General features: G+C 41.2%; 1 protein-coding gene across 1 annotated transcript; it reads right to left on the bottom strand.

The window, feature by feature from the left end:
- Nucleotides 1-2,566: 2,566 nt before the first annotated feature.
- LOC142151948 (G2/mitotic-specific cyclin-B2-like) lies at nt 2,567-7,471 on the bottom strand. The gene is made up of 9 exons (XM_075208079.1): nt 7,163-7,471; nt 5,958-6,086; nt 5,738-5,854; nt 5,336-5,506; nt 4,342-4,500; nt 4,034-4,270; nt 3,479-3,619; nt 3,028-3,138; nt 2,567-2,850 (listed from the first exon to the last, which is right to left on the bottom strand). Exons 1-9 carry the CDS (start codon nt 7,181-7,183, stop codon nt 2,734-2,736), a joined length of 1,203 nt encoding a protein of 400 aa, XP_075064180.1. The 5' UTR covers nt 7,184-7,471; the 3' UTR covers nt 2,567-2,733.
- Between the last annotated feature and the right edge of the window lie 6,890 nt (nt 7,472-14,361).

Genomic DNA, 14,361 nt, shown 5'->3' with positions numbered 1-14,361 from the left:
GGAATTATAGTGCTGACAAAGCTATTGTCAGATCATTTAACAAACACTGAGGTACGCTACTTTATTTTAGTCAACAATCAGAATTTAGATGCTCTGTTTAAAAAGGTACTGTTATAGCTTAGTTTTTACCAATCATTGTGAAGCCAAAGACATAAGACAAAATCCAAATGTTCTTTTCTTTATTTCAGTGGTGCTAAATAAATGGTGATTTCATGCAAGCATAGGTGCAGCACTCTAACAAGAGCCTGAACAAAACACAATGCATTTGAACAATCTTATATACCTTTACAGCTGCTGGGTAGAGTTTTAGCACTACCCAATACATAATTTGTCTCATGAGGAGCCAACTACACATCTAGTTTAATATAGTCTTCTAGTACCTTGGTACAGACAAACATTAAAGAATGTGTCTCATCTCCCTCTTTGTGAGGCCTCAATCGAATAGACTATTCTTCCCTGCAAAATGTTATCTATTTAAAGTATAAGCACATATATTACTTGAATTCATCCAAATTCCAGTTTTTTTTTTTATAACAGCACTCCTGCTATAACTCCTACCCATCCCCCCCAAAAAATTGAAAAAAAAAAAAATTTACTCCAGCATGTTGAGGTTGAAACTAAGTTTATATCAAACTAAACAAGCAATGTCATCCAAACCGGAGGCAGTCACATTTCCTACAACCAGTGCACCCGACGTATTGCCTCCTTGCTATACTCTTATGTGAGCTGGTAACATTCACAAGGCATGACAAACAGGTATTGGAACACATGCACGAAAGTGGTCTTGCTCCAACTGAATCATTAAAATCCCATTATGTATTAAACTACAGCCTCCTAGAGATTATCTGAGTTTACTCAAGGCTCTTATCTGGGGCTGTTTTTTATTTTTATTTTTAAGCTACTTGCCCAGTAAATCATCTTCTGTGCATATGTATGCAGACAACTCATACACAGCTCAGTTTTTTTGTGTGTGAGGAAGGGGGGACGGGGTGGTTTCAGGGACAGTACTTTAAGTACCCTCGTGAAACTCCTCTTCACAAACTTAATACACTTCAAACCAAATCTGGTTTGGTGGTCAACTATGAAGCCGGCCATTCTGCCATGCTATCAGATCTCCTGGACTGTTCAGACAGCCAAGCTAGTAGAGTGCAAATGACCAGTTTAGAAGCTGGCTAATTGTTCCCAATTTTAAAGAGGAACCAGGTCATTGTATTCTACAGTGCTCCATTTCTGGAAGTCATTTAAATCTGCCACATCTAGCAAGGGCCAGAGTTTGTAAAATCAGCTGTTAACTACATACATATTATGTTCTGTAGAACAAGCCAGCTCCAACTAAACACTCAATTACATCAGGAATGCAAAAGGCTTGGCATCTATAAGCTCAGACCATTTGAGCCCAAGTGTTAACAAGTGGCTGCATATTTAGTCTTTCTGGAGAGCCATCACCTCACCATATATTCACTGGGTAGCTAGGCTTTGAAACAGTTTGTATTCCAATACAAAATTCCACCGACAGTTTTGTTAGTGAACAGATATTATCCATGTTAGTATTTTATGTGCATAGATTAAATTTTCACATGAAAACTTGTGCTAGACAGGCAAGTTCACTACTCTTATAAATGCCAATGCAAGAAGAGACAGGCACCGACAACCTATACTTACAATTGTCATACAAGAGCAATGTCAGTATAAGCATCTTCATCTATAGTGTCACATGTTGTGCATTAAACCCTCATTTATGCTTCAAGGCCAGTGGTGCAAGTCATATGTTGTATGGTAACCCTTTGCAATCAAATTTGTTTTCTGTACAGTTTAGACATGTGATAGAGCTTAACTACACATGTTAAACATGGGTCTTTAAGTCATGGTGACCACAAATGTAGTTAAAGTTTAATACATTTTCAAACAAGCTAATAGCTACTGATTGTATTGGTCCAGGATTAACTTTGATTAGTACAGTGCCACTTGTAAAGCAAGCTTTTGCTGTGGTATTTCCAGATATGAAAAACTGAGGGGGGGGGGGGGGGGGGGGGGTGAAGGGTCACAAAGCTACATTGACAGGGCAATGTATGTTTACTCAGGTTTTACATGGACAAAGTTTGTACCCAAGAGCTTGAGATCTATAGCTTTATTGTAAAGGGTTGATATACAGCACAATACAAAAATCCCAATAGCTGCTTGGATCCAGGTGCAGAATGATTGCGTATGCATCTATACTACAATTCATGCAAGTGTAGGTGTACTATGAATTCACTGATCATAGCAGCCTGTACAAACAGATTATGAGCACATCATGTGCAGACCCTGGCAACATTAAGCTGCAATAGGCATATGAATTTTTTTGCTAGCATTTAGAGATTACACAAGACTGAATGCCAATACTAAAAAGGTCCAGAGTATAGCCGAGCAATTAGTCCAGAGCCAGCAGTCTTAAACTTAGTGCGAATCCTATTTACTTACCTTATCAAATACCCTTAAAGATATCTTGATTGTCGAATGTGTTTAACACTAGCTAGACATTGAATGTAGAAATTATACGGTTTTAGATATACAGATTAGGACAAAGTTCTTAAAAAAATGGAAAGTTTATTTCAGATACAGGAGTCCCCGCAGTTTCTAAACCCCCAAAGCTTAAAAAAGGTCATAAAAAGGGAACATATTTACAGAGTCAGCAGCATTTGTGCCCAATTGGCAAAGTCATTAAAAGTGCAAATTGTTGTATCCCTAGGATGTTCAGGAGGCCGTTCTATTGGCAAGACTTGCAGCAAGATCAGTAATAACTGGAGACATCAGCTGAGGAATGGTGCTTATCTTCATTAGCTTGCTGTTAGCATACTTGTTTCTCACAGCCTGAAAAGACAAGACACCATTAAGACTGACTCTTTAGTAGGTCCACACAGGCAGGGCTTTAGATATTTCACAGAATACCAGTTCATTGCAAAGGTTTGTTTTAAAAAACACTCTTGATCACAGAAAGTTAAAACTAAACAGCAATAAAGATTGGCCCCTAGAAGCCCCTTAGCTTACCACATGCTTTGTCAGATTCTGGTTGACTTTAGTAACATTTTTAGCCATGTGCTTCATGATCAGAGACAAGTCTTCCTCAGAGTAGCCAGTGTAGTGGTTCTGTGTGGCTCCCTGGGGGAAGGAAGAAAAGGTTCCATTAGCCATCAAATATAGTATGTATGCTAGATGTCTTAAGGTTAGCCCTACATGTAGTCAAACTGCAGCTCTACACTGCCCAACTAGTGTTATATGCACTCCTCTACTTCAATTAAATGAGTCAGACAGAATAATCAGTCCAGGGTGGGTTACCCAGCTTTAAGTGTTAAACAAACAGTCCTCAAATGGCAGTCTTAAGTGATATGACCTGCTCCAGCTATGAGAGCAAACATTTTAATTTTCCACCACAAGTTGCTAGTTTAGGCTGTCCCATAGTACAATTTCTAATTAAGCAAAACCTTTAATTATAACTTACCCAGCTGCCCTGACCAAGCACCTTTTGGGCTAAACAGAGTGCAGCTGCTGCTATCTCAGAAGGATGGAAGTGGACCATATCATAGTCAATCAAGGTAAGCTCCATCAAGTACTTTGCAAGTGTATGCTGTTCTGCATCAGCCTGTGAAAACAAGACTTTGCTGAGAGTTGTTTCTTAAAACAAAGAAACTCACATTTTAAGTCACTGTTAGGTTGTAACACTACAGTTGAGACCAAGGACATTCAATACCATTATATTGCAATATTTTGTGTGATCAATTGGATAAATAAACAGACTCAACATATCATTACCCAGTGGCAGGTAGACAGCTTCTACTGGTTATCTGAAATACTAGGAGACAGAATTCAAGTCTCAAGACTTGATGCAAGTCATGTGCCCAAGATACAGCCATCTGCACAGTAAGAAACTCTGCTCCATGAAAGTTTACTTCTAGATATTTGTTTTGCCACTGTAGGTCAGTACACCCATTAAGCTACTGGAAGTCTTGTCAAGAAAATTCTCTATAGAGAGTTTAAAATGCATGTGGAGACTTACACTGCAGGACTTTGATGCACGTCTCAGGAAGTGGAGGGGGAGTGGTCGGCCCAAGTCAAAATTGAGTTCACGCAAAATAATCATTTCCATCTCTCTGATCTGTGATGCACTGTAGGCATTGTCAGTTATGTAAACAAAGTCTCCAACCTCAGGGGTGTACATCTCTTCATATTTGGAAGCCACTAGGAGTGCAGTTACACCAACAAGCTGCAGATTGTTACGGGACACGGACTGAACCTAGTAGGTAGAGAGCCATTAATTTGATGAACTGGAAGTTATTTGCTGTAGAGATTGTTAAGAAAACTTACTTGAAGAAACCGATCCATGATGGCAATACCCATGTACAGAGTTTCCTGAAGCAGTTGAAACCTGGAGTGAACTTGGACCAGCCAGTCAACTAAGATAGCCCTCATGCGTTCATTCAAATCCTTTCCATCCAGATACTTTGGTCTTACAGATTGCTGGAGCTAAAAAATTAAAAAACCTCTATTAATAAATACATTTAAAAAAAATACATATATAATCACAGCCAAGTAGCTAGCTACATGCACAAGCAGTGTGGTATGACATGTAGCAGTGTTAAAGGGAAGTCCAATGAGAACTCCATACCATTTGTCCCCTGTCAAACAGAAGGGAGTTTTTATTTAAAACCAGGAACCAGTTCATTTGCACAGGGATAGGAAAGTGTCCGACACCCATATAACCATGTGAAGCTCTATAAAAGCAGTTGGCAACAGGTAATTGTACGGACAGAGTGTCAGACCCACCCTCTTGCTACATGGAAGCAGATAAGGTGGTTGGGAATCACAAAAAAGTAGGCTTTACTTTAAGTGCTCAAATTTAGGTTTTTGCTTAGTTTCAGACAAATACACACAATTGTGTTTTAAAGTGTACCACCAACTGAATATTCAACACTGTAGGAGCAAAATCTTGGACAGCAACATAGTTATTAGAACAACCTATAAGACTGTCTTTGGTCATAAATATCTTATGCATTATGCAATTAGGCAGTTTGCATACAATCACAAGATTTTCAGTCTACACGATCAAAGAAAATACGGTCTTGAGTAGGAATACAACCTAGTGTATGATAGGAGTTTTAGAACAGATGACAAACTTGTACAAAGTGAAAAAAAAAAAATGAAGGCTGTGACCACAAGTAACCTTTTATACAATCTGTTTATTGTGCTAGTGAGTATGTGGTGGGTCCTCCTTCGAGGTCTCATGTAGAAAGATACAGCATTTGGAAGATTACCAGACATGTCTTGAGTAGATGACCAATTAATACAGGCTACAGTATACCTCTAGTTGTTTCAGGTAGTTGTAGATTTCCATAACATATTCACTGCATAATTGAGGGTTGTCACCATCTTCTGCATCAATATCTTCCACACTGCTTAGAGCATCAGAGAATGCTTGACACAGTTCCTCTTCCTCCTTGATGGACACATCCATTGGAATTGGGGAAGATTCCTTGTAAGCAAATCACATGTTAGACATTAGTATCCCAGACAGTTACTACACCATAAGTGTACAATTTTACTTTGAGAACATTCAATACTGGACAAATGTTTTAAGGTGCATATTTGCCAGTATGGATGTTACATTCTTAGGCTGAATGCAATATAATCTAAGCAATTGTTAGTCTGTCCATAGACAAACTTGGAAGTTACCCTTTAATGACAAAAATAAATAAAAATATACCTTTAGGGGAGATTCAATCACAGTCACCTTCACAGGTACAGCCTTTGGTTTAGAGATCACATTTGTCCCTTTGGTAGTTACAGGTTTAGTTGTCTTTGCCACTACTGCATTAGCATTCTGCAAATAGAATAAGTTACATCATAATAGGTGCTCAAAGGTGAATCAGTGAAAAACATTTTGTTTTTAAAGAGTATAGTAAATGGGCAATAAAGTAGAATACCTTTACCAAAGGCTGCTTTCCACGTACTGTCACCTTGTTGCCTATTTCACCAAGAGCAGCTCTCCTACCATTCAGCTGGGCTTTAGATCTCATTGCTCCTGCAATGGCATTGTCAGCTTCACGGGGACCCTGGAAGTAGAGTTTGTGAGCAAGACATGTAGAGCTAGAAATACAGGCATAGACTAACAACTATTCTAAATAAAAGTTGATACTGGGTTTTTATGGAGACTGACGAAGACATGAAAACTTTACTTGGCCTCTAGGTACATTTTCCACATCGGCACATTTATTGTGACAGAAGCAGAGATAACAATAGTGTCAACATAGCAAGTGAACACAGCTTGTTTTTTTTTTTTGTTTTTTTTTAATTGCATTCACTTGCAGAATTCCCCACTATTCTGTTTGGGAAATTTCAGACAACTACAGTAAACACAAATGCACGACATTGTAGCAACCAAAGATTTCCACATGCCAAAACACATTCTAGTAGTAACACCATGTATCCACCATGAAAGGCAGGTTACAGTAAAGCAGGATACACAAGATCTCCACATATACATAAGCTACAAACATTAAAGAATGTGAAGATTACATTTAGATATAATATTGATCAAGAAATTTGCAATTCTGTAGTAAGCATAAACTACAGCTTAAAACACCAGTTTCATACACACTTTGTGCCATTAACCTAGACAGCAGCAACATAAAGGGGTAAGATAAGCAGCACAGTGCAATAGTACACTTAGTCCCTGGGAGGAAACTATTGGAATAATGGACCCAACAGGTCTGGTCTGAATCAAAACAGTTAACCCTCTACATCAGTAGGTTACTTTATAATAAAAAGGACCAAACAGAGCACAATCTTACATTCACTACATTAGATACCAGGTTACATGGTGCAAAGCATCACACCAACGTTACTAGTCTTCCCGTTAGGAGAGTCAGCAGAGCCCCCTACATACATGGACAAGATCTAACCAAGGAGCCTAAACACCGGCAAGATGGCCACCAAACAACCATTAGACAGGTTACTGGACAAAGAGAAATAGATGTATAAATATATAAGTAAAACACTTGCCCACAGCTCACACTGGCGTTCATTGTACACAACACATCTTAATTACGTGAATAAACATACCCGGTTGGACAACACAGACTGGGTAACAAATAACTACAGCACATAGTGACACACAGGTGTTACTTACAGCAGCCCGGCGAGTAGCCATCTAAATGCAATTGGGGATTCTAAAATACAAAATAAAACCAAGCAATATCCCCGCTGCAGCCGCCAACACACACGAGTCGCCAAATCGTATGCTGCTCATACAGCTGCGGGCATTTTAAATGTAGCTTCGCGTCTTCCTATTGGGCTGTGGTGTAGGGAATGCTCGATTTCTATTGGCTGAACGGCACGACACATTGGAAAGCGCTTCCATGACAACTAATTGACCGATCATTTCACCCATTAGAATAACGCCTGATATCTGTATTTTCCCATTTAATAATAAATTATCCGGTTATAATTTCTAGCACACCGCTGCGAATTTCTTATATTATGCATCTTTATGGAAATCGGCTGTAGTCGTAGAAATATCGCGAGAAACAACATCGCAAGGTATTATGGGGATTTCATACGTATCAACCTAAGGGGTTTGAATTAACAATGTTTTGGCTTGGGTAAATCGTCTGTTATGGAATTACAGACGTCGTAATGCCGTGCTTGCTTTTTGTGTATGACGACCAAAACGTGTTTTTTTTAACTGTAGAATGTAGTTTACGGCAGCCATTTTTTCGAAGACCTTAGTTTTAGTTCGCTTATGTTGTTAAAATAAACGGGGTGTGGGTGAAAACCGGAATGCTGCAACGCCGGAATGATTTGACTCCCTGCAGCGCCCTCTGCTGCTTGATGTCTTGTGTGAAGCTTGTTGTGCTTTCTCTCCCTATATAGTGCATTTTGTGTTCTGCTTTACAGATATATTATCTGTAATATGTGGAACAACTATTCCACATACTGCATATACATTGTAGTTTGTGTGTGTATGTATGTATATATTGTATATATATATATATAATATATATATATATATATATATATATATATATATATATATATACACACACACAAACAATATATTTATGTATATATCTGTGTATCATAGCTATATATTCTAGTCATCCGTTCTACCTGCTTGAATATATCCTTTTCGGCTGTCGGAATGGTGCCCCGAGGACCTTAACCATCCATTCCGACAGCCGGTATGGATATTTTGAGAACATTACCCATTCTTTCTGGCTGCTGGAATGGATCTGCCAGTACCTTAGCCATCCATTCCGGCTGCCAGAATGGGTCTAAGAGTACATTAGCCATCCATTCCAAGTACCAGAATGGGTCTGTGAGTACCTTATCCATCATTCAGGGTGCAAGAATGGGTCTGCCAGTACCATAGCTATACATTTTGAGTGCAGGAATGGGTCTCTGTGTTCCATAGCTATCCAGTCCGGGTGCCGGAATGGGTCTGTGAGTACCATAGCTATTTATTCCGGGTCCCAGAATGGGTTCTGAGTACCTTACCAATCCATTCCGGCTGCCAGAATAACGCTCTTGAGTACATTAATCATCCATTCCGGCACCCTGAATGGAGCTCTGAGTACATTAATCATCCATTCCGGCACCCTGAATGGATGATTAATATAAGCAAAACCTTACTCCGACACCCGGAATGGATGGCTCAGGTACTCTTAACCCCATTCCGGCACTAGGAATAGTTCTCTAAGATACTTAAAAACCATTTCTGGCAGCCGGGATGGATGCGTAAGGTATTCGGGCATCCATTTCGGCACCTTGAATGAATGGTTAGGGTACTCCGACATCCATTCTGGCACCCGGAATGAATGGCTAAGATATTAAGACATCGATTTGGAATGGATGGTTAATGTCCTTGGAGCTCCATTCCGGTAGCCGGACCGGACGGGTAATGCACTCAGCGCTCCATTCCGATATACATTCAGGCAGGTAGTACGAATAACTAGAATATATAGCTATGATATACAGGAATATATATAAATATGTGTGTGTGTGTGAATATATATACATACCTACACATAATACAATATATGTGTACTATAATATATGTAATAGTTGTTCCACATATTACAGAGAGCATATCAGTGTAGCAGAAGAGAATGCACTACACAGGCAGAGAAAACACAGCAAGCTTCACTCAAGACACCAAGTAGCAGAGGGCGGTGTAGTAAGATGACTCATTGTGGCGTTCCGGCAGTTCTGGCTTTTACCTAATTCCCAATAAACTTGGCATCATAATGTAGTGACTGTGTAATCCATTCTTTAATTGATGACTTTTTAGATCTCAGTTATGTGGTTTGTTTGTCAAATTTGTTGCCCAACTGGATTTAACCCTTGCAAAATTACAGCTACTTCTTCAAAATAGTATCTGTGCCCACTTTGACACCTGATTTCTTGCCCAAAACCTTTGTGGGCCAGGCAAAATACAAGTGGGTTGTATGTAACTGACAATCCTCTGTTGATTCCCACTATCAAATTTGTAGCCAAACGGGGTTCAACCCTAGCAAAATGACAGCTACTTATTCAAAATGATAAAATATAGGGACTTTGCCAGCTGATTTCATGCCCTATCCCATGTTGGGCTAGGCTAAATAAAATTGCAAAATGCATAAGGGTCACCCTTTAGTGTTAATCTAATGTTACATCAGTGATTCTACTTGATTTAAACCTTTTAAAAAAAACTTTTTTCAATAAGAAGCTGGAACATGAATAAGTAGCTAACTTCAGCTTTGTCCTTATAGACGCATATTAATAAATGGACCCCATAGCCTTGAATCGTCACAGTTGTGGCGACTGTAAAAGATGTTGCTACTCCTCTAATTCCGTTAGGTTTTTTATATAATATAGTAATTATCTCAATAGTTCTCAGGAGAAAATAATGATATTCTTAGAGCGTTACTTGCTAAGGTACCTGAGAACCACAGTTTAAAAATATTGACCTAAATACACAAACTAGTTAGCCTGCTAAAGTACAGGTAATGTGGAATGAAGAGGTAGTCATACTTGACAGCAGTATGAGTCGCTGTTTTTCATCCAAGTAAGATACCTGCATAATTATGCATTGATTATTTAACATTTAAGATGGTGCCCCCCCTCTGCAGCAAATTAAGGTTATTTATACAGTTAAGTTGGGTACACACTGATGCAATTATCGTGATGATCACACGATAAATGAGCGATTGGTCAGATATTGCAAGAATGTGTACAGTGCGCTCCCATGGGCATGTTATTGTTATATTATACCAAAGCACATCAAATAATTTCATTTGGTTTTATAAACTTCCTAAAAATCATGATCAACGATGGAATGATATGCAAATTTGGAAGTGTATATGCACTCAACCGTCTGTCAAACAATTCTGCCGCTAGTTCCTCCAACAGCATTGTGGGCGTGCATATTTAAATTAGAGATGAGCGCACTCGGATTTCTGAAATCCGAGCCCACCCGAACGTTGCCGATCCGAGTCGGATCCGAGACAGATCCGGGTATTGGCGCCAAATTCAAATCTGAAACTGAGGCTCTGACTCATAATCCCGTTGTCGGATCTCGCGATACTCGGATCCTATAAATTCCCCACTAGTCGTCGCCATCTTCACTCGGGCATTGATCAGGGTAGAGGGAGGGTGTGTTAGGTGGTCCTCTGTCCTACTATATCTCGTGCTGTTCAGTTCAGTGCTGTGCTGTGCTGTGCTCAGTCCAGTGGTGCTGTGTCCTGTGCTCTGTCCTTCTGAGGTCAGTGGTGCTGCTGGGTCCTGTGCTGTGTCCTGTTCAGTCCAGTGGTGCTGTGTCCTGTGCTCTGTGCTTCTAAGGGCATAGTTATTTCCCCAATATTCCCCTGTGTTTAAAAAAATAAAAAAAAGTTATTTAAAAAAATACCAAAAACTAATTTAATTTTTTTTTAATTACCACAAAATTTGCACAACCAATCCTGCAGTATAAGCCCATTGGTACTGCAATATTATCAAGTTCACACATTCAGCAGTAAAAGTCCAGTGGTACTGCAATATTACAAAGTTCACACATTCTACAGTATCAGTCCAGTGGTGCTGTGTCCTGTGCTCTGTCCTGCTGAGTTCCGTAGTGCTGCTGGGTCCTGTGCTGTGTCCTGTTCAGTCCAGTGGTGCTTTGTTCTGTGTTCTGTGCTTCTAAGGGCATAGTTATTTCCCCATTATTCCCAAGTTTTTAAAAAATAAAAAAAAAGTTATAAAAAATATTAAAATAATTTTTTTTTAAAAAAAAGTAATTATAACCAAATTTGCAAAACCAATCCAGCAGTATAAGTCCATTGGTACTGCAATATTACCAAGTTCACACATTCTGCAGTATCTTGTGCTACATATAATGGAGACCAAAAATTTGGAGGATAAAGTAGGGAAAGATCAAGACCCACTTCCTCCTAATGCTGAAGCTGCTGCCACTAGTCATGACATAGACGATGAAATGCCATCAACGTCGTCTTCCAAGCCCGATGCCCAATCTCGTAGTACCAGGCATGTAAAATCCAAAAAGCCCAAGTTAAGAAAAAGTAGCAAAAAGAGAAACTTAAAATCATCTGAGGAGAAACGTAAAGTTGCCAATATGCCATTTACGACACGGAGTGGCAAGGAACGGCTTAGGCCCTGGCCCGTGTTCATGACTAGTGGTTCAGCTGCACCCACGGATCTTATCCCTCCTCCTCCTCCCCCCCCTTACAAAAAATTGAAGAGAGTTATGCTGTCAGCAACAAAACAGCAAACAACTCTGCCTTCTAAAGAGAAATTATCACAAATCCTCAAGGCGAGTCCAAGGGTGTTGGTGGTTGTCAAGCCTGACCTTCCCATCACTGTACAGGAAGAGGTGGCTCGGGAGGAGCCTATTGATGATGTAGCTGGTGCTGTGGAGGAACTTGATGATGAGGATGGTGATGTGGTTATTGTAAATGAGGCACCAGGGGGGGAAACAGCTGGTGTCCATGGGATGAAAAAGCCCATCATCATGCCTGGTCAGAAGACCAAAAAATGCACCTCTTCGGTCTGGAGTTATTTTTATCCAAATTAAACAAACAATGTATGGCCATATGTAGCTTATTTAAAGCTCAAATAAGCAGGGGTAAGGATCTTGCCCACCTAGGAACATCCTCCCTTATACGTCACCTGAATAACCTTCATAGTTCAGTGGTTAGTTCAGGAACTGGGGCTAGGACCCTCATCGGTACAGGGACACCTAAATCCCGTGGTCCAGTTGGATACACACCAGCAACACCCTCCTCGTCAACTTCCTCCACAATCTCCATCAGATTCAGTCCTGCAGCCCAAGTCAGCAGCCAGACTGAGTCCTCCTCAATACGGGATTCATCCGAGGAATCCTGCAGCGGTACGCCTACTACTGCCACTGCTGCTGTTGCTGCTGTTAGTCGGTCATCTTCCCAGAGGGGAAGTCGTAAGACCGCTAAGTCTTTCACAAAACAATTGACCGTCCAACAGTCGTTTGCCATGACCACAAAATACGATAGTAGTCACCCTATTGCAAAGCGTATAACTGCGGCTGTAACTGCAATGTTGGTGTTAGACGTGCGCCCGGTGTCCGCCATCAGTGGAGTGGGATTTAGAGGGTTGATGGAGGTATTGTGTCCCCGGTACCAAATCCCGTCGATATTCCACTTCACTAGGCAGGCGATACCAAAAATGTACAGAGAAGTACGATCAAGTGTCCTCAGTGCTCTAAAAATGCGGTTGTACCCACTGTCCACTTAACCACGGACATGTTGTCAAGTGGTTCTGGGCAAACGAAGGACTATATGACTGTGACAGCCCACTGGGTAGATGCATCCCCTTCTGCAGCAACAGCAACAGCTGCATCAGTAGCAGCATCTACAAAATGGCTGCTCGTGCAAAGGCAGGCAACATTGTGTATTACAGGCTTTAATAAGAGGCACAACGCTGACAACATATTAGAGAAACTGAGGGAAATTATCTCCCAGTGGCTTACCCCACTTAGACTCTCATGGGGATTTGTGGTGTCAGATAATGCCAGTAACATTGTGCGGGCATTAAATATGGGCAATTTCCAGCACGTCCTATGTTTTGCCCACACCATTAATTTGGTGGTGCAGCATTACCTCAAGAGTGACAGGGGTGTGCAGGAGATGCTTGCGGTGGCGCGCAAAATTGCTGGACACTTTCGGCATTCAGCCAGTGCCTACCGCAGACTAGAGGTACATCAAAAAAGCATGAACCTGCCCTGCCATCACCTCAAACAAGAGGTTGTGACGCGCTGGAACTCCACTCTATGCTGCAGAGGATGGAGGAGCAGCAAAAGGCCATTCAGGCCTACACAGCCACCTACGACATAGGCAAAGGAGTGGGGATGCGCCTCAGTCAAGCGCAGTGGAGACTGATTTCCGTGTTGTGCAAGGTTCTGCAGCCATTTGAACTTGCCACACGAGAAGTCAGTTCCGACACTGCCAGCTTGAGTCAGGTCATTCCCCTGATCAGGCTGTTGCAGAAGCAGCTGGAGAAAGTGAGGGAGGAGCTGGTAAGCCATTGCGATTACACCAAGCATGTAGCTCTTGTGGATGTAGCCTTTTGTACGCTTTGCCAGGATCCGAGGGTGGTCACTCTTTTAAAGTCAGAGGAATACATTCTGGCCACCGTCCTCGATCCTCGGTTTAAAGCGTATGTTGTGTCTCTGTTTCCGGCGGACACAAGTCTACAGCGGTGCAAAGACCTGCTGGTCGGGACATTGTCCTCTGAAGAGGACCGTGACATGCCAACAGCTCCACCCTCATTTTCTTCCACATCTATGGCTGCGAGGAAAAAGCTCAGTTTTCCCAAAAGAGGCGCTGGCGTGGATGCTGATAACATCTGGTCCGGACTGAAGGACCTGCCAACCATTGCAGACATGTCTACTCTCGCTGCATTGGATGCTGTCACAATAGAAAAAATTGTGGATGATTACTTTGCTGACACCATCCAAGTAGACATGTCAGACAGTCCATATTGTTACTGGCAGGAAAAAAAGGCAGTTTGTAAGCCCCTGTACAAACTGGCTCTATTTTACCTGAGTTGTCCCCCCTCCAGTGTGTACTCGGAAAGAGTTTTTAGTGCAGCGGGGAACCTGGTCAGTGAGCGGCGAAGGAGGTTGCTTCCTCATAACGTTGAAAAAATGATGTTTATAAAAATGAATAATCAATTCCTCAATGAAGTACAGCACTGCCCTCCAGATACTACAGAGGGACCTGTGGTTGTGGAGTCCAGCGGGGACGAATTGATAATGTGTGATGAGGAGGAAGTACACACTGTAGGGGGAGAGGAATCAGAGGTTGAGGATGAGGACGACAT

This window comes from Mixophyes fleayi, chromosome 4 (assembly GCF_038048845.1).
Source record: "Mixophyes fleayi isolate aMixFle1 chromosome 4, aMixFle1.hap1, whole genome shotgun sequence".
Classification (NCBI taxonomy): domain Eukaryota; kingdom Metazoa; phylum Chordata; class Amphibia; order Anura; family Limnodynastidae; genus Mixophyes; species Mixophyes fleayi.
The sequence above is the reverse complement of the archived record's forward strand: the minus strand, read 5'-3'. Positions and strand labels throughout refer to the sequence as shown.